Source organism: Vanacampus margaritifer, chromosome 1 (assembly GCF_051991255.1).
Source record: "Vanacampus margaritifer isolate UIUO_Vmar chromosome 1, RoL_Vmar_1.0, whole genome shotgun sequence".
NCBI lineage: Eukaryota > Metazoa > Chordata > Actinopteri > Syngnathiformes > Syngnathidae > Vanacampus > Vanacampus margaritifer.
The window spans coordinates 23,261,616-23,282,696 of NC_135432.1; the positions used below are offsets into that span (position 1 = coordinate 23,261,616).

General features: G+C 37.4%; 1 protein-coding gene and 1 long non-coding RNA gene across 3 annotated transcripts; both read left to right on the plus strand.

The window, feature by feature from the left end:
* The first annotated feature begins 1,497 nt into the window (after positions 1–1,497).
* Positions 1,498–4,371, plus strand: LOC144034140 (uncharacterized). The gene is made up of 3 exons (XR_013288166.1): positions 1,498–1,606; positions 2,550–2,668; positions 4,044–4,371. It is a non-coding gene; the product is annotated as an uncharacterized LOC144034140 (long non-coding RNA).
* Positions 4,372–8,014: 3,643 nt separating this feature from the next.
* cd99 (CD99 molecule) lies at positions 8,015–20,333 on the plus strand. Of its 2 annotated transcripts, XM_077585031.1 has the most exons (13): positions 8,021–8,285; positions 10,813–10,845; positions 11,103–11,162; positions 12,183–12,215; positions 12,985–13,041; positions 13,152–13,190; positions 13,326–13,379; positions 13,531–13,602; positions 13,706–13,738; positions 14,436–14,456; positions 17,688–17,804; positions 17,889–17,942; positions 18,271–20,333. In XM_077585031.1, exons 1-13 carry the CDS (start codon positions 8,225–8,227, stop codon positions 18,297–18,299), a joined length of 663 nt encoding a protein of 220 aa, XP_077441157.1. In that variant the 5' UTR covers positions 8,021–8,224; the 3' UTR covers positions 18,300–20,333. The 2 variants fall into 2 exon arrangements, with proteins under 2 accessions (XP_077441167.1, XP_077441157.1); XM_077585041.1 differs by lacking the exons at positions 17,688–17,804; positions 17,889–17,942; positions 18,271–20,333 and adding an exon at positions 15,374–16,386 and having other exon boundaries at positions 8,015–8,285.
* Positions 20,334–21,081: the final 748 nt, after the last annotated feature.

The window sequence follows — 21,081 nt, forward strand, 5'->3', positions numbered from 1 at the left end:
AACAACAACAAAAGTGAACGTACATTGTCAAGCAAAACCTTTGTCTAATTTTCACTTTATGTACGTCTTCAGTAGTCTTCAATTCAGGAATCACCCAGGGTTTGTTCTTGGAAAAACACTGTATTTCATGAACCTTGTAATTCTCAAAAGTGCCACCCGTAACAACTTATAGCTGTCCAAAGGCACGCAGCGTACGATTATGATGCTGACCAAACTTTTACTGAATGATTACAAAGAATTATTTTATAACCAACCATTCGGGAATTTCCGTGGTTGATCATCACTCAGATTCCTCTAGCTATTAATAAGGTTAGGATTGCTACTGTATAGCTAGATGAATGTGACACATTTTGTCTAAATGAATTGATATCATGCACACTGTGTGGTGAGGTTATTCTTCTTTCCCTAGGGTATATTTGATGTTAAGGATACTACAGCTACAGCTTCTGAACTGACGCTTGCAATGTTTGAACAGTGACCAGAGAAAAGTTTTTCTATCACTTGGGTACAAACGAGAAATTCCATTTGCACTCTTCATTTAATACAGCTCAATCTTGGTATGAATAGTGCTTTTCATACATGATACATCTATCCATTCTCTGTACTGCATGCTTATACTGTGGGTGTGCTGGAGCGGAGCCTACCCAGTTGACTGGCAGAGTGGTGTGGTACACACTGAACTGGTCATTCCTAGGTAGTTGATTGCGGGGCACATATAGACTAAACTAGACTAGGGGTGTGCAGCTCCCCAATAAAAGACAATTAGATCCATATCTTGACTCACATCTTTTATATCTTTTCAAATCAGTTTTTGTTACACCACTACAAATTTGCACTTCGACAATTTCGATTTTAGAGTCTTCAATCAACCATTTTTCAAATGTGGGAGGACCCCGCAGTACCCCGACAAAACCCACGCAGGAATGGGGAGAATATGCAAACGGCACACAGGAAGAGCCCGGATTTGAACTCACAACCGCAGAACTGTGAGGTGAAAGTGCTAACCAGTCTGCTCACTTACTGCTTCTCCCGTTAAGCACTAAATGGTAAAGCAGTATTACAGCCGACCCACACCGCTGTCACATATTTGCAGATTAGAATTTTTGTTTTTTTAATCCTCTACTACGGAAGCGTATTGCATTCACTTGGAAAAAAAATACTCCTGTTTTTCTGACTAATTTTTTTGGGTTGCTTTGTTTTTTCTTTCTTGTTTTTCTGACTAATTTTTGTGGGTTGCTTTGTTTTTTTGAGTATTTTTTTTTCTTTCTGTTTTTCTGAATATTTTTTTCAGTTTTACTGAAAAAAAAATTGTCAAAAAAAATATTCAGAAAAACTGGCTGAAAAAAAATTATTCAGAAAAACAGGAGAATTTTTTTTCCAGAAAAACAGGGGGGAAATTTTTTTTTTAAAAAAAAAACAGGATTTTTTTTTTTTTTTTAAAAAACAAGGAAAAAAAAATATTCCGAAAAACAGAGCTGGTCTGTTTTTCGGAGTAATTTTTTTTTTGACCTCTGAACTCCAATTGACTTGTTGCAGACTCGCTAATGGCGGAAGCGGACACTTTCCCGCATACTGTACCTCCAACGTACCTCCTGGCTCAGTTAAGGTAAGGCATGTACCTTAATTGGTAACACACTCACTATTATTAATGTCTTAGTGTAAGGTAGGTATATCGTTGTATGTTATGGAGCATGCAAGTACACGTACATATCATTCGATCGGCATGATTTTAGTAAGCTAACAGTTTGCTTAAACAATGCCCAGCGGGATTCTGGGCATTGATCATCCTTCACTTGACAAAAGTAGAACGAGCCATTCGTCATAACGTCGTTTATATGCAAGTACAGTATGCACTACTACGCTCCCGTACCTTAGGTAGAACGAGCCGTATGTAGGCTACGTCGTAACGTTATATGCTAAATATGCGCAAACACTATGCTTAATGAGATAACGTCGTTAGGGTGACTATGTTCCCATTTCCACAAAAAGAGGACACTCGCCCCGTCCTTGGAATTGTGGTAGCAGTCGCAGCTACACAGTGTACTTCACCTCCTATAAGTCACGTAATGCCAACCGGACATTTTCATGAATTCATGAAAGGACTTAAAAAATGGTCTGTCGTCCCAAAAAGGACACATTTGGTCACCCTAGATAACGTTCATTATTATTATGGCTCAAATGAGAGTCGTAACATATTGTTTAGTACGGGACACCTGTTTTAAGCATGTAACGATGAGGAAGGACGTTGCAAAGCCCAGATCTTGATGAACTATTTTCTAATTGATCATTAATAATAACAAAAGTAAGACTACTACTAAAACAATTGATCATTAATAATGACAAAAGTAAGACTACTACTAAAACCCTACTGACTACTACTCTATGTTGGCTTTAGTCTAATGTACTATTAGTATAATATTATTGTTAATGAATAAACTTTGAAACACAAACCAGTTTGATTGGTAATTTGAGTGAGCACAATATTTACTGTGAGGTTGACTTTGAAATGATTATTCATATAGATTTGGCCTTTTCCTGTATTTTTGTAGTGCTAGCTGCAATAGCTGCATCATCAACCCCTGGCCTTCCACAAGATGATGGTCTGTGGGCATTTTTACGCAACAGAGGTGTTCCTGCGGAGCGCATTCAGAAAATGCAGCAGGATCATGTAAGTCACAGGAAATTTGTTCCTGCAAAGCTACATGTAGTATTTTGTCTCAAGTATATTTTAATATTTAACAGAATTTCAATTATTTTTTTTATACACCTATACATATAGCTGACCACATGTGACTCCAGAGGTTCGAATATTTACATTTGTCAATTGTCCCTTCCAACAATGCAGCTTGATGTAGACATATACAAATGAATATACAAACTATTTCCCTTTTTTTTTTTTACAGGATTGGTTTTAAATATCACGTTTTAAAATTATTTTATGACATATTTTCAGAACAAATATACAGTATGTGAAGTGTTCAGTACTGTCAAAGTAAGACTAAGGGTCATCATTGCATTTTTCCAGTATAGGAATGTGCAACAAATGAATCACGCTTGATAATTTAGAGATGCACTGTAGACATGGTCATGCAAATTACTTACATGGTGTAAGAACAGTTAGAATAACACGTTTACTATCATGCTAAAGTAACTACAGGTGCAACAATTAGTTGATGGGTTATCACTTATCAATTTAAACAGTTATTATGAGAAGGTTTTTTTTTAACTTAAAATGGTCCAAATCTTGTTATTTCAACAGTTAATAATCAATGATTTCGAACGCAGACTGATTGGCTTTGCGCTTAATCAAAGTACTCTCACACATCTGTCAGCACGTCAGCCATGCCCCACCATTCGAACGCACGCACGCACTCACACATAAGATGAAGACAACCCAAAGGGGACAACAATATTACAGCACATTTTTTGTTTTCATGAACAAAAGCAATTGTTAGGTCTAGTTAACTGGCCTGTCATTTCTGTTAGGTATCATTTTCGATTATGGTTTGATAATGCAAATATCTTTTTTTTTTAAATCAATTAATCGAGACGATAATCAGAAGAGAAATTAATTCTCAAAAACAAACCATAGCTGCAGCCCCAAAATTAACACATTTTACCTTAGGAAAAGACTTGCATCCACAGCTTTGAGTAGATTCAGGAGCTGATGGGTACTGCACTGTTACAGGATTATAAGATATGCATTTGCAAAACAAAATGAACTTCTGTAAACTGGTGTAGACTTCACACTTAACTGGGAACAGCACTTTTCACATGTAGCGTCATCAGGTTCTCTCAGTTATGGTCTGCGTATTCTCTATTACTTGTATAAAAATTGTTCTAAACGTATATGTCAGATGTTATATCAGCAGATTCAGCACACTTCATTATTGCCAGCTTCATAAGTTTTTGTATTGCTTCATACTGTCTATTGTGTTATCATCTGCACTGATGATTGGTTGTCTTGCCTATAAGTAAATAGTCTTGGACATAAAGTTTCAGATTTTCATGTCTAATGTATATATTTTTGTTTTTTATTGTAGATTGACAGCTCAATAATTGGAGAAATGCTGATGGCGTGTCCAGAGATGTATACGCTGCCTTCTGGACAGAATTCCTAGACTGTGCAGCTGAAGGTGCAGATGTGAGGGTGCCATCACTCTCCGCAAAATGGCAAGAGGAGGAATGGAGGTCTGTTGGTAGGATATTGGCCAAGGGACTGGAGGACCATGGGTATTTCCCATTTCGGCTGGCACAAGCTCTGTTATATTTTCCACTGTTAAATAATACAAGTTGAAACACTACCTCATATCAGATGTTAATATTGACAGCAAAAGTGGATCTGTTCAATTAAAAAGTGCTTTTCATTGATTTATTTTTTTCGTGTCTTTATTGTTGAGTCATGTAGTTCAGAAATCATACTTTCTGAAACATGTTTATGTATGTACTACAATGTGAACATTGGTCATGTTTCTTTTGGTGCCTTTATTGCAAAAGGTTACATGTATCAAATGTATGCAAACTCAGGTCAAGAAGCTTGCACTAATAACACTTATTCATATAGTATGCTTCATTTGCTGAAAGTTTAATGGCAACTCCTTTTTAATAAATGTATACAGCGACATTGCATTCAAATACATATGAATGTCTGATCTGTTTATGATAGATGACATGAAAATACAATACAATTACCAAATTGTATTACATGTGCTACAAATTACACCTGACATCGCTTCAAGAGTTACAAAAATTAGGAAGGTACAGTATACTTCCTTAGTGGTATAATGCACAATAACAAAATATCAAAAGAGGAACAAATATTTCACTTTGGTATTAATAGATATTCTGTTTGTAAGAGCTACATTTGACATTAAGCATACACACGTGGATAGGATACTGTATTATATAGTGTTATATTGATAATTTTTTATTTTCGTTTTCCTTGACTGCTCTTTTTATAATGAAACCAAGGTCTTCCATTTTTTTCATTAACTGTCAAAACCGATTTCCTCAATAATGAATAGACAGAAGATATAGAAAAGCACAAAGTGGAGATGTTCATTAGTATAAAATTCACCATTGTTTACAGCTGTAACTAAATACCCTTTACAGGTGCAATTCGGAAGCTTACATCATGTCATTTGATCCAATAAAGCAGATTGCGTTCATACAATCTGAGCTCGCATGTAAGCACGTAAGAACATACAGTATAAAGCTCAATGGCTTCCTCTGGACAGGTGGGTGGATGAAGATTATTTTCTGCCATGACAAGGCAGCAAATGTCAAACACTGTATCATCGCAGGGGTACGGTCCCCTCTGAAGGCATTCCTCTCTGCAGGCTTCAATCTTTTGTTGGGATACCTTTTTCAGGTACTCTCTAGCACCAAAAAGTTGGGGTAAGGTGTACATCATCACTGGACGCCCACCTGGAGACACAGCATTCCTGCTTGGGCGAATTCTGTGAGTGTTCCAGAGTTGAACAACTTCCTGTAGTTCTTTCTAAATAAGTATAAATAAAGAAAGTGATATACATTGGTTCACACATTTTTTGCAGTACAGTAGACAACATGATGCAAACTAGACAGTAATTTAGTCCAAATCTGCTCTCAACATCTGCAATAGGCTTAACTAACTGCATCATGTAATTAAGAACAAACGCTAACGGGAACATTTTGCTTAATTTTCACACTTTTTAAGTACTGGTAATTTGAATATAGGCTGCAGTATACTGCTGATAATACTGGCCTCTTCCTTTAATGTGTGGAATCCTATAACCTAAAGACAGTGAACATTTTTCCACTATCTAAGCACATTACATGAATACCACACACAAACTGACCCGCAGTGTGGCATTTTACTACGATTGAAGTAAAACATCTTAAGCAGGTGCACTATGAGGGGAAAAATAGTAGTTATTTCAGTTCTTACCTCTATTATTTCAAGACATGTGAACTGAATGATACTTTTATCCAGGAAGTCACCAGAAAAGGAATCCGAGTCTTTTAGGTCTTGAACAGGTTCATCCAAAACTGTGCGTGTTGCCTCCTTAAAAAGCTCCACCAGTTCTCAATTCTTTGGTTGTGATTGCTTGATCCATACAGATAGCATCTGTGCGAAAAGTTGTCCTGATGGCCGTGCCTCAAGAACATCTGCATTTGTTCAATATAACAGTTCTCAGTGCCAAGGTCCGAACGAATTCGGGCACAAGTTCCATTCCTTGATGATACCTCATTAATAAAGTATCCAGCGATTATCTTCGGATCACTGTTTGTAGAATAAGAATGTAAGCAATAAGCAAGCAGCCATATCACTATTCGTGAAAACCCATTTATTGCACCATTGATGCAGATTCCGTACGGTTTGAGTTTGTCATAAGAGTCTACATGCCACAAAAAGTTTGGGCCTGGATTCTGGTAGATACGGCGCCGAAGGCGATTCCTGCGCCTCAGTTGCACCCCATGCGGATCCAGTATTTTCATCAGTATCCTGATCGTTTCTTGAGTCACCACATAGCCAGCCTGAATGCATTTCAAATGCATCATTTTGTAGCCATGGAGCATGCCATATCTATCCAACTGATCCTGGACAAACATTGCTCTACAAACATTATCTAGCAGATCTGAATGGGCTTTCCTCCTGAACAAATGCAAAGTCCTCAGGTGCCTGCGTAAAGTCGAAAAACTAATAATAATACCGTCTATATAACTCAAAGACAGGCCTATCTCCCAGTGCCTTAAACCCATATCAAAATAAAACTTGATTAAACTAAATAAGATGGTCATGTTTACTTACTGGCTCTCAATAAAGGAATGAATGTGTATACTGTATTGTTGTTTGTTCTCTAATCTCTGAGGGAAAACCCCTTAAAAAAAATTGTGAAAAACAGAAAAAAAAAAAATATCAAAAAACAGAAAAATAATTATTTTATAAAACAGGGAAAAATTACTCCGAAAAACAGAAAAAAAATATTCAGAAAAACAGTGGGAAAAAAATTATTTAAAAAAACAGAAAAACAGAGGAAAAAAATTATTTAAAAAAACAGAAAAAAAATTATTCAGAAAAACAGAGGGAAAAAAATTATTTAAAAAAACAGGACTTTTTTTTTTTCAAGTGAATGCAATACGCTTCCGTACTCTTCCACCCATTTACATTTTTTTTATAACGTATATTGAATGTTGTATTTTTCATTTTATTTTTATTTTTTGGTGGCTGTTTGAAAAGTCCCTCCACCCCCGCAAATGCACTTTATTGGGCGTCAATGGTATGCAAGGATGTTCGCTATTTGCGGGTAGTTGGGGGGTTTGACTTGTGGTGGCCTATCAACCTACCAATCACGACTTCCCAAAGCTCATATTTACTTATGGTACACATAATCTGTACACGGTGAAAATAAACGGCAGATTTTTTTTTCTGTGACTAGTTTACAAATCAGGCAGAACGTTAGAGTAGTCAAACGACATTTCATCACATTTTGAAATCAAAATAATCGTCATAAATGAAAATACAATAAAGTCCAATGCTTTTAAAAGGCAAAATGGCAAGTATGCTTGTGGCGTAAGATTAAAATTGTCACTAGGCATAGATAGAGGGTTACTGTTACTAATGTTATAATACTAAATTGATCAGAATGAGTACTTTTGCCACCTCTGCATACTGTATATAGTATTTACTACAATCCCACCTCTGTACTCCTTGAACAATTTGCCTTGTCCCCCCACACCTCACTTTTGGATTTACAATCTCAAACACTTGGTGAAGGGAATCCACATTAAACATGTATTTCTCCTTGTATGCACTAGGCGGCAGTAGAGTTTAAGGTAAAAGCTGCCGCTGCACATTGGAGCAGCCAGCCGAGCTTGTAACCTCTCAAAATGTTCAATTGTGTGTATTGACACGTTCTCAAATCCATTCTTTAAAACAATGTTTTGTCCAACTCACTTGTATTAGTCATTTTCATTCGTCACACAAACTAAACGTGTTTCATTTTAGAGGAACGCCCTGCCACACCCAGCTGGTCTGGTACCAACTACCAAGTTGACTCATGAAAGCTTTTGTAACTGGATACCACAGAGAAGTCGTGTTCTCGTGCTGTCCCTGAAATATCTCCGAGCTAATCACGCACATTGGAACGGCCTCGAACCACGTACCTCATTTTGCTTATAACTTTCTTTCCTGTCTGGATACTTGAAAACTGAGGAGCTAATCCTTTTTTTTGGTGTCAACATGAGGTTTTGTCTGCTCCCCGCTTTACTCCTCCTGGTGACTGGAGCATTGACGCAGAACGGCAAGTTTCCCACCGTTTTTTATTTTCATAGTCTAATGCTTGTTTGAAAGCTGCGTTAATAAACGATTCAATAGTTTTGAAATTGTGTGGCGTTGTACGGTCACAATAGTCGCCCAGCAACTCTTATTAATAGGGTTCCCCAAAGTGTCTCGTTTTGCATGGAGCTTCCGAGTCACAGCCAAACATGAACATGACTGGCTACATATTTATTTAGCTTAAAGTTAACATCATACTTCGGACTGAACTACTTAATAAAAGTGCGCAATACGATTGTAGTACTTCTGCCACCATTACTAAAATCTGTTGAAACTGACGTAATGGAAAAATATAGTCAAAATATTAACTCTTGAGCTTTCCGACAATCCAAACCACTGTCCAGTATTAATTTCTTACTGTATATGTAATTAATTAATCACAATGTTTAATTAATTTCAAGAGCAATTTAATTTCCTAAATCTAGTAAATATTGTAGTTCTGGCTCAGCTAAACAAAACATGGTAGACCAGGGGTCACCGGCCTTTTTGAAGGTGAGAGTTACTTCTTATTACCATTTAATGCAAATGGTTAAAACATAATAAGAAGACTAATAAATCTGTGCAACACTTTTTCTATACATTTGTCAGTGTTAACGGTTTCAAATGATAATTTCTACAACATTCCCGGGAAATCACAATGTCCCGTCATTGGGGAGCTATTTTAGAACTGGCCTGGCTACTCATGTGTACCTTGCAGCAAGTTGCAGGTTACCTGGTGCCTACGGATACCACGTTGGAGACCCCTGGGCTAGATGCTTTCAGATGGGCCCTTCCTTTTATTTGCAGATTTGTATCATCTGACACCATGTGCATTAATCAAACCCTGAAAACCACAAATATCACATGCTCAATATGATCTATAATGCAGTTCTAAAATCAGGACAAAATACAGTCAAGCATATTATTTATAAATATAAAAAAATACCTCTTTCCACTTTCAAAGGAACTATAATCTAAAATTAAATTTTCATGTTTCTTCTTTCTGGAGTTTTGATTTGGTTTGAGACTCAGGATTTCTGTATGTCCGTTGTGTCCTCTCAGCCTAATTATATGTGACATCATCATCATCATGAAATAGTTTATCAATCTTACATGCATAAAGTACAAAGGGATAGGCATATTTAAAGTTACCATGTATTTCTGAAAAAAGCCTGCATGCTAGTTGATGACTCTAAAATTGTCCATAAATGTGAGTGCAAATGGTTGTCCATTTTTAATGTGTCCTGTGATTGGGTGGCAACCAGTCATGGGTGTACTGTCGGCCGCCCCTAGGACAGAGTCAGCTGAGGTCGGCTCCAGCTCATTCGTGATCCCAATGAGGATCAGAAAAATAATGGATGGATGGATTTCTGATGCCATTTTGTTTTACTCTTGACTAAAACTGTTCAACTCTTAACAAAAATAAAATTGTTGTATCATTAATGAGCAAAGACACATAAATAGAGTGACTTTTTTAAAAGTTTTTTTTTTTTTTAACTTGAAACACAATTACCTTTATGTTATCTATCTTCACACAGGTGCTTTTACTCAACAGGTGGAGATGAGCATGTTTACCTGCCAGTTGGGTAGAAGCACCTGTGGCTATAGCCAATCTGTGGCAGGCTTTTTACTTTCTGGCCAACCCTGCTTGTAGACCATCTAAGTAACAAACAAACAAAAAAGGTAGCTAGCCTACATTTTGATAAATCAAAATGTCACTGTAATGTCCTATTTCAATCATTTTACTTGAGAATCAAAAACACTTCAAACATTTGCTTAAAATTTGAAACCATGACACAGTACTGTATGAAGTAATAAATCAACTCTGCATAAAGCTTTCAGCATAAATAATGCAACTCCGCTCGCTCTGTCTGTATCAACAACAGCAGTTGACTCACAAACTAGACATTCAAAGCATGTGGATAATTGGGCGACACCCCACACAAGAGGGAGAGGAAAGCTCTTATACAAATTCACCAAACTCCTTCACAATGCAAAGGGATTCTGAATCAATAAACGATAACCCGAAACAAGTTATTCTATTGGTACGGTCTGACTTTCTTGGTGCTTGCTGGCCTGCTGTTGTCATTTGAGCTCCACTGTAATTGATGTAAATAAACAATGAATAGGAACATCTGTTTTTCCTGTGCCCCATGGTTTAAATAAGTTTTTTTGTCAACTGTCCTGGGTTCCTGTTGTTATCGTACTGTTGTCAGGCTAGAAATGGCACAAAATCACCAATGTTGCAAACTGGCAGAGATGACTAATAGCAAAAAATAAAAATTTGCAAAACTATGACAGCTTTCCTTGAGCTACAATGACGACAGCCAGACATTATGGCCTTTTTTGTTTAGTTAAGATTAGGAGTAGGAGGTCAAAGGTCATACTGGCACATATGATTTGATCTTAATGACTATTGTATTTGCAGGTACAAAATGTAATTATGATTAGTTGAATAGTAGAATACAAGGAAGCACTACATTTAATTAAAAACTGTTGTCTCTTTCATGCAGGGTTTGACCTGTATGATGCTCTTGATGACGTTGGTGAGTACTCCTGATGATTTTCTTGGTTGACTATTTGCCTCCTTTACAATATACTGGCATAAATATCATTTTTACATTTATGTCAATTAAAGGTCAATTTATAATCAAATGTATAGTTTATGTGAGGATCAGATTACATTTTATGACCCATTCATGTAGAAATGTAGTTTCACATACGTTTTCTTACAAGTATGTTTATGGAATGATCAACAGATAAACACATTTAGAACACTGACTGTTTGTTTCTGTTGTAATAGATCCAACACCACCAAAACCCAAAGACAACCCGAAAGTCCCAGAGAATCCTAATTTTGATGGTTTGTATACTTTTGTTTGACATGATCAAGATTAATGATTTATTATGAGGGCTTAGTATAAAGGGGACATATTGTATAAATGTTACTTTTCATTTGTTTGCATGGATACAGTTGGTCTCTGCCAATTCATTAAGTGTGACTTTAATTAACCAAGTAAATCTTTTGTGCGCTGCTTATTTTTTATGTGCTATTTATTTTACACAATAAACTGGCTAACTAATGCCCTTGAAATTATTTCTAAATGCAAGAGCAGTGGTACGAAACTTAAAAGTATGTCATGTGTGCAGATTTGCTTTTAAAATATGCTTCTTCTTTTTTTTTTGTTTAATTTTATTTGTTGAACCCAGCTGGGGCTTAATTGCTTTTGTGTAAATATAATAAATGTATTTGACATTCGTACAGTATATGTGGGGTTTACAGTATTTAAGGTGTGTCAGAAAAGTTCCAAGACTATTTCCACAAAAGATATTCCAAACCCAAACTATCAATGACAAATTTGCCCCTTCAAGATGGGCCAATCAACCAGCACATCTACAAAGAGCTTTTCCGCCTTTGACAGTTCCTGAGTGAAGAACATAGCCGCTTTGGAGTACTCACCCAATCTGGCTCAGTGTGATTTTCTTCCTCGTTCCCACGCTCAAGACATTGATCAATATCATTTTTTGTGACATTAGTCCTGGAATCTTTCTGATACTACAATGTAGATGTTTGAGAGCAGAGGTCACCAACTCCGGCCCTCAAGGGCCCCTATATTTTCTGTGTTTTATTGTTTTGTGGCAGCACGGTGGAAACGTGGTTAACACGTCTGCCTCACTGAGGTTAAGGGTTTGAATCTCAGCTCTGGCCGTCCTGTGTGGAGTTTGCATGTTCTCCTTGACTTGTCCACGTGTGAAATGTTTGTCCATGTGCCCTGTGATTGTCTGGTGAGCAGTCCAGAGTGTAGCTCGCTTCTCGTCCAACTTTCCTGCAACCCTAATGGAAAAGATATAAACCTTTTTTATTCCTCTTTGCTCCCCATAGGAGGTCTGGACCTTTTAGATGCCTTTGGACCAGGTAAAATATGCAGTACACTGTTATCCTGTGCATCCCATTCCAATATGGACAATATTTTTTTAACATCTATGAACACTATATTGACCTTCTAGTTTTTGTTTCACATGCATGTGCTTCATCCTGAGCAGTTTGGAGTTTTTTTTTTAGTTGCCACAATTAAAGATATATAAAGTAAATTAAATAAATGAATAAATAAAACGTGAATTTGTTTTATCGGAATGGAAATATATTTAACGATGCCCAAAATGCAAGTACAACATAGGTAAACATGAGTTTTGACTTGTTTTAAGTTTAATGTCCAATTCGTTTGTTATTTGCATGTAAAAGCCCAAACCGAGTGTATTTGAATTTGGTGCTGTTCGGACGTCGATTTACTGTCCACTTTGTGGTTGCTAGAGACCCAGTTAAAAAAATTGTTGGACTGGCTGGGTAACGACCGTCACGACTCGCCTGTTTTCTAGGTCTGGCCATGTGACGTTTGCATGCGGGGAGCCCTGAGCAACTGGGATGTCATTTGAAGTTGATAGCAAGTGGCAAAATGGCCGCCACCTGAGATGTCTAACAACTTGTGGATTTGGCTGTTTAATCGCAATATCATTCAGAATACCGTGTTTAGACTAGTGGGGGCGCAAAATATATATTGCTGTAAAGAACATTTTTGATTGGACTTCTCCTAATGGCACAAAAAACTCCTTAATGCAAAGTTTAAAACAAAACAAAAAACTGTTTTACGTCATGCTTATACTGTGTCCGTATTTTCCTTTTAAAGATGAACCAGAACCAGAGAAACCTAAGAAGCCCAAGACTAACAACCCTGGAGATTCTGGTAGATTTGTCCATGTTTTGTCCTTGAACAATATTTACGATGGCATAATTAAGCAGCCTTTACTCTACTTATCTCTACCTACGACTAAAAATGTGTATTGATTTGTTCAGGTGGCTTTGGATTTGACCTCGAGGATGCTCTAAAACCAGGTAAGCCGTGTTCATTAAACCTTCAGAGCTCGTTGTCCCAATGTCAAAGGAAGAATATTTTCTGCTTCCCTACACTGGTGGGAGCGTCAACATTAATTCCATGCTTGAAGTTTCCCCATTCCCTTTTTCTTTAAGACCCGAATGCCAAACCTGACAAACCAGCCGTCAATCCACCGAAGCGTGGTGGAGGTGAGTTTAGGAAATTGCCTATTCATTGATTTCGATCCAATTCAAGTATCATTTTGCATCCAGCAGCATCTTAGCTAGTCTACCAACATGTTCTTTTGCAAACCAAGTTTATTTTGTCTTCAATAATAGTCATTTGGATAATTCCACATAGGTGGTGGTAGCTTTGGTGATAACGACTTATTTGATATCAGTGATGGTGGAGGAGACTACAAGCCTGACAGAGGTAAGACACCTTCTATAATCATTTTTCATTATAATTAATACAAGATTTTTTTTTTTTTTACTTAAATGTCTAACATATACATGCCTTTCTGGTTTAAACTTAGGCCGTTCAGGAGATTCTGACTATAACTCTGGAGGTACGTCGTTCCTTGTAACATAATGACTTTTTGCAGGTATATAGTAGCAGTCAAAAATTGTCAGTGTGACAGAGTTGTTCCGTGAAGGCGCACATGCTCAACATGCTCCGACAAGCACTCACTCATCATCACGCACACACACTTCCCATATTTGCAGTCATGTGACCACTTGGTTACTTTTGGTTGTTTGTCCTCATGATCATGGTAACAATCAACACTATTGTGTTAAGATAACGGAATTGTTGTTGTTTCAATGTTATAGCTTTCTAAGTGTAATGCTTCAGAGCAAGGGGCACCGTGTATAAATAGCCCTTCCTTGGAGATAAGTAAAAGAATAACCTTTTGCACATTGCAAGTCTTTAGTGACGTAATAAGATTTCCTCCCCGTCGGCAAACTCACTTTTGATCAACAGTCCCGATTTTTAATTGAACTACTGTATGTTTATTATTGTGCTGGGAGTGTGCAATGTTGTTGAGCTGAGAGGATTCGAGTGTTTGGTGACCTCATTTAGCCACAGTACATAAAAGGATCAAAAATATTACACATGTCTCATGATTGCAGGCAGTACACCACTACTAATAATATCCGCATTAGCCAACACAATGTTAAATTAATAGATGAATAGAAACAAAAACAGTATGCTGTGGTTAATTTTATACTGTACAATAGAATAATTACATTTTGTCATCTTTCCAGGTGGTGCTGATCAGCCTCAAGGTAACTTTATTCTCTGCTTTTATAACATCCTGTTTTTGTCTTGATACCTTATGACTTCTGCTGGCAACCTTAGAGCCCATGAATCACATTTCCCGTTTCCTGCCCAAAGACATCGTACTGTGGGTTAACCAGAGCTTGTTGCTTGCTAGTACATTTTGCTCACATTTTTACAGCTAAGTGGGCATCTTGAGTTTTTATGTGTGCTGTAAGGCCAATAGACAGCCATGAACAGCTCTACTTTTCCCCAAATCTTTTTTATTGACTAGTACTGGCGAAGAGAATGGATTTGCTCGAGGTTTGGTCATGAAACTGTGCGGAAGACAAATGAGTCACTCGAGTTAAAAAGGAGAGTCACAGTTGCCAATGCACTTTCAGCTATTTATTAAGCAGTATGTTTGTGACATTACTCAACAGGCCACGCCCCTTTATTAAAGGCATACGGTTGTTGTTGTGACTACCGGCTTGTCCCATGGTGGGTGTAATTACACTTTATAAAACCAGGCATTTTATTTCTTTACATTCTCTTTTACATTGAGTTTTTATCCAATACAGTGTTTTTAAAATGTTTTTGTTGTTGTGGTGGTTTTGGTGGGCTCAAGCAGATGTACGCTATTTGATATACTAGTAAATTGAGGTTGGTCATGAATTAATCAAATAAATCAAGCTATCAATGTTTTCATTTACGGAATAGATCATTTGACTGTCAGCCTAATCCTGCCGGCTGTAAGGGCAATGTCAGTTTGTGCGTGCCGGTAATGTGGTGCCGTGTGCTGTTAGTGGCTGTGCCACTTGAAGTTTGGTCTTGGAATGGATCGAGCACAGTGAGAAGGAGGCCTCCTCGACTTAAGGAATGAATGAAATGGCTCCTGGTCTAGTCCGCCTGGCTAAAACCATGCTGCAATTTTGTGTTGTTGCAGATCCAGACCTTCTGTGGCGACAAATCCTGAAGATGCTAAATTGTAACATGCCCGAGGAAATCATTATGTGGATGTCCCATATAAAAAAGATCTTGGTGCCGCTCTTAGAGAGGGCCATGGAGCTTGTGCGGGCTATGCCCTGATTGACCGTTGCTTTTGGGTTTGACCCTTTCTACTATGGTACTTACTTGAATCTGATACGACTACCTACAGGAAGTCAAGTGGGAATGGACTTGGCTATATGTTGTTTAATTCAGGAGGCCTGCTCACCTTTGGCTTTTGTAGGATTGATACAGGGAATCTTTTCGGGACGTTGTCAGGGGTTTGTGTATTTGTTGTTACATTATATGTTCCTCCCTTCCACAATTCACCACTGACACATCATGTTTACCAAAGCGACTCTTCTTGCAGCTCCAGTCATTCTTAAAACAACTGTAAAAATAGCCCCACACCCTAGCCATCCAAACGGACTTTTTTTTTCTCCAGCTCACTATTCTCTCTGTAAGGTACCTATGCAGGGTGGGAGATTGAAGTCTGTTATGCTTCTACATAACACAATAGATGTAAGACAGACTTTGAAGTTGTACTGACATCTCCCTAACTAGCTCTAATGCTGAAAGGCAGTGTGGTTGTCGTTCTCCAAAAAGTTATCTTAACACATTTGTTCAATTTAAAGTTAACCTACTGAAGTGAATATTTAAAAAGAAGAAGGAAAAAAAAAACCTTTCTCTCATTGATTATTTTTATATTATACCATTGTTGGTATCTGCAACATGCTACAAACACTCTTTTTTTTTTTTTTTTTTTTTTTTACCTATCCCACCTCTAATTTAAACAAATACACAAATGATACATTTGGAATGATATGAAATGACTGACGTGAATGGAAATTGAATAACATAGAAATTAATTATGTTGGCTGTACACAATGAAACTCTTCCGTTATTTACATTTAATTTCAGAATCATTGTAAACTGCTTCTGCATAAATTTATGCTATTGGTTCACTATGAATTGTATAATTCCTGTTAATCTGAATGTCATGTGATTGCATGTTGATGGCGGGTGTGTCTCTACGTTTCTGTATTGAGTCGTCTGTTTATGAGGTACTATGAGTCATGTATAAAATTATGTTAGAGGGAGGGAGATAGAGAGAGAGAGAGAGAGAGAAAACATGGAGGGAGGGGGAGAGAGAGAGAGAGAGAAAAAACACCAACGGCTGTCTTCTAAGGGGCATTATTGCGGATGTCTCCTTTTAAATCAAAGTCTCGTGACAGGATGTTAAAGCAACCAGGAGTTCCGTTGGGATCAATAAAGTATCTACCAACTGACAATACATTTCCATGTTTCTGTCACAACCTGACACACCCAGCAGCACGCCTGACAACATTCTCATCATAGCCAACAATAACAATGTGTTTTTTGTTTGACAAGTTGGATTTATCCGATTGCCTCTTAGGTTTAACAAGCTCCTTTGTTTGACATATTTGCATACGCTGCACGAGATTTGTGTCTGCTCATGCAATGTGGATGTCACCCAACTTGAAGGTATGGGACACTGCTATGAAAATGTCTGGCAGTGAAAGCGTTAACTCATTCACTGCCATTGACGGCTATAGACGTCAAAAATTCATTTGAGCAGTTTCTATTGGTTTAACATTTTTTCCACTTTTGTTAACAAGAGTATGAAAACCTAGGAAAAAAAATACTGTACATTTAGAACAGATATAAAAAAATTGTGATTCAATTTTGAGTTAACTATTGAAGTCATGCTGTTAATTACAATCAAAAATTGAAATCGCCTGACACAATTTAAAAAAAGAAAAGACAAGATTATTTAAAATTAGGGGCGTCAGGCGATTAAATTTTTTAATTGTAATTAATCGCATGACTTCACTAGTTAACTCATGATTAATCACTAATTTTATTTCTGTTCTAATGTACAATTAAAAAACATTCTAGGTTTTCATATTCTTAACAAAAGTGAAAAAAAGTTAAACTAATAGAAATAGTTCAAATGAATTTTTGACGTCTATAACTGTCAATGGCAGTGAATGAGTTAAAAAGGCAGGTAGCACGGCCTATACTGATTTAAGAATAAATGCACTTTGTTTACATGTATAAACTTAAGTGATTTCGATCGATTAATAGGACGAAGCCCAGCTGTTGTGATATTTTGGCGGGTTTTGATTGATTTGCATTTTTTCAAGCCAAGAAACAGTACAACTGGGTTCAGGACTGATAACGGTCAAGGCCACGTAAAACCAAATGATCCCCATCTGGCTTATTGCACATCATTTCTTTTGGTCTTGCAGAGGCTGGTTCCGGAACAATCGCAGGAATCGCCAGCGCTATTGGGGTGGCTCTTTTAGGAGCAGCATCCAGTTACTTTGCTTACCAGAAGAAAAAGCTGTGTTTCAAGATACAGGGAGGTACTTCATCTTTATGACTTCTTAAGTACTTTGTTGCTCTGACGTGCTACCAGTACAGTGCTAAGTAAAACAATTTGTGAGCAGGTGCTGACCCAGAAAGTGGTAAAGCCCGACATCCTGCGCAGTCTGATCCTCAAGGTAGGCTGCTTTATTTTGTTGCACCGTGTTTTTTTTTTTTTACCTAACATAATTACGTGGCCAACAAAGACTTTGAGAGACCATAGGGGGATAAAAACAATGTATTTATTTTTACTGGTCCTACCCCTCCCAAATCTTTTAGACACATTGTAAACATGTTAGAACATTTGGATTTAAGTTGGCTTCATTTTAAAATGAAAACAAATTAAACAAAATGATCTGTACTTGTACTTCCTGTAGATTCTTGTCAGTGCTTTACCAGGCACAATTTTGAACCAGCGCAAATGTTCAGCCTCATTGCATTTTCCTATTCTCTTCTTGATTTCAGTTTACAGCAACTTGCTGAGGACATCCTAGACAAGATGCGTGCCTCCTCGATGGAACTACATCAAACTTTCACACGTTTCTTTGTACAAAGTACTGTATGTGACTTCTCTGAAATTTCTGCTCCCTAATGGTTGGCTTTTTTTTTTTTTTATCGTGGCAGAATACATTTAAGTGGGTTTCTTAGTCGTTGTATATTTGTTGTTTGTAACGGTAACACTTCTGTACAGACGCCTATAACTGTCAGTTCAGAACGAAGACCATGTTGTATTTTTCTGTTGTAGTCTGAATGGGTCATAACATCTTTGTTATATATGAAGCTGTTTTTTTTTTTTTTTTTTTTTCATATCAATAATAGGCGGAAGTATTAAAAGGCAGGGGCGGAGCCAGAACTTTTTCAGTGGGGTGGCCAGGGTGACATAGCCACTCTCTAAATGCAGTTTTCCATAACAGGTTCCAGAACGTCTTGGATCCTCTCTCTGCTCACTTGGCCTGCGTTGCTTCTGCATTACAACAGGCATCAATAAACATACTCATATATTGTGTCTTACAACAGTGATTAACCATATATACAACTTCATATGTACCTGAGGATGAAATATTGGAGGTTCTGGGTAAAACATTCACTAGCAGCACGCACATCGTTAGGTCCATTCACTTGAATGCGTCCTTTCAAATGACCGAGAGCAACTCCCGTGTTTCAATAGATCTTCATTTTTGTCTTTATTGTAGACAGCATCCTCTTTCAGTCACAACCTGTGTGTTCCTTGACTGACATGGTGCAATGTGCGGTAGCTGTAAAGAGTAAAGTGTGGATATAATACATTGAAAGACCCGGTGAGGTGCTTGCGAATATTTTTACCACAAGCTTCACTATTTCATCCATTGGCACATATGAATTTGTGGATATGGTTAATTGCAGCACAATAGTATCAATACTGATTTAGATAAGCCAATTCATATGTATAGTTGGTAGAGTATCAAAGTGCCCCAGTGTAAAGTGTGGACATGGGAGAAATAATTATCTGCACCACAGGATGACTTTTAGCAAAATCTTCCCGTTGATACATGTGTGGGCGGTCATCATTGGCCACCACATAGCTCCGCCCCTGTTAAAAAACTTGGTGCAGGTAAGTGTTTTTTGTTCAGGCTAAAAATGGGTCAGTGGTATCATTTTGGATTGCACCGACTTACGAGTTTTCTAAATTACTGGCCATTCAGCTGATTTTTTTTTGTCTTTGTGAGCCAAACATTTGAGGTATGAGTCGACTTCAGATATGCTGCCAGTAGATGGCGGCAGAGAACACATCTGCTCTAACATCCTGCGTTCTGCTCAATTTGAGATACGAGAAAATTGAGTTACAAGTTCAATGGTGGAGTAAATTGAACTCGTAAGTCGGGGTTCACCATGGTATTTTGATGTGTGAATGTAATGTGTGTGGACATATTTGGAATTACAAGTGAAGGGAGAGCTTTGCATTTGCTTCACTGCCGGACACTATTTAATACTAAACCTGCGTGTTGAATAGTTTTAAGATTCAGATATCAGACAGCACAATAATTCATACAGTTTTTTATGTCACAATAAAAAAATAATTTACCCCCTTCCTAATACTAAATTGCAGCAGCAAAGCTAAAATGGCCTCTTTTTTTTTAGAGAGAAAACATTCAAATCAGAGATGTATTTAGTTTCTGTATGCAGAATTGAAACTTGCAATATTTCCCATTTTCATGTCTCACTTTTGTTATTACAGAGGCAAACAACTGACTCATGTCTTTGTATGAAGTTTTTGTTTACAATTGTTATGAATCACTGTCTCCTCGATACAGGGCATCGATTGGCTCAGTATTCAGAGTGCTACACTTTTTCCATATTTCATCAAACGGTTTTCATGCTAGGTGTAAAATTGCAAGGGGGAAAATAATAATGCATTTTAGAATAATGCTGTAAGAAAGCACAATGTGGAAAAAGTAAAACCCACTGAATACTTTCCGGATGCAATCTATGCTTAACATGTTAATGTCGTCATCTTCCAGTCCTGACAAATAAACACGGTTCTCTCATTAGTGGCTGGTAGATTATTTCACCGTTAACAATGCCAATACATTTTTCTCCCCCATTGGAGAGATCCAATATCGTTCCCCTTGGCCGATTTTGAAGGAATATGCACTTGTGGTTAGAACACCATCAGAGCATGTGTTGTCCTCAGAAAAAAATGCGTACTGACTCTTCTGGTATCCCAGGGGGCTAACATTTGGCAACATCTGTGGGCTTGGACCCTGTAAAGCTTAAATTTAGCATCTGCTCTGAGAAATGGCATCCAATGTTCATCTGATCTCAATAAGATAGTGTTCCTGCAAAAGCAAGTTGAAGTATTACAGGAGGCAGCTGTAGTTCCATGTCCAAACAGAAGGCGGCCAAGGTCTTTGAGAAAGGAGGAGGATTTCAGAGACAAACACAAAGACACTTCCTAAGAAGATGATACCTTGACTTGAATTGTTCTTCTACTAGTTAGTGCAAAAATTGGAGTCAGCCCGCCACCACTACCGAAAACAAAAAAACTCTATATTGAATATTATTCAATGTCTAAGTGTAGTGACCTGATCTCACTAAACATGTCTCCATTTTGGTTGGTTGCTTCAGATTAATGTTACTCTTTGCTTATAGGTCCAGTACATTGATTTTAAATCATGGAAAACTAGTTGTTGAGTAGTTGCAGTGCAAATTAAGTATTTTATTTTAGCCCAAAAAACAAAGCATATGCTAATATTTGACTTTTTCATATTCGTCGAAAAAATAATAATAATAATTGTA

Coding starts and splice junctions, on each gene's coding strand:
- cd99 (XM_077585031.1), top strand. CDS start 8,225: ATGAGGTTTTGTCTGCTCCCCGCTTTACTCCTCCTGGTGACTGGAGCA. Junction 10,846..11,102: donor TGATGCTCTTGATGACGTTG/GTGAGTACTCCT, acceptor CTGTTGTAATAG/ATCCAACACCACCAAAACCC. Junction 13,380..13,530: donor TCCACCGAAGCGTGGTGGAG/GTGAGTTTAGGA, acceptor AATTCCACATAG/GTGGTGGTAGCTTTGGTGAT.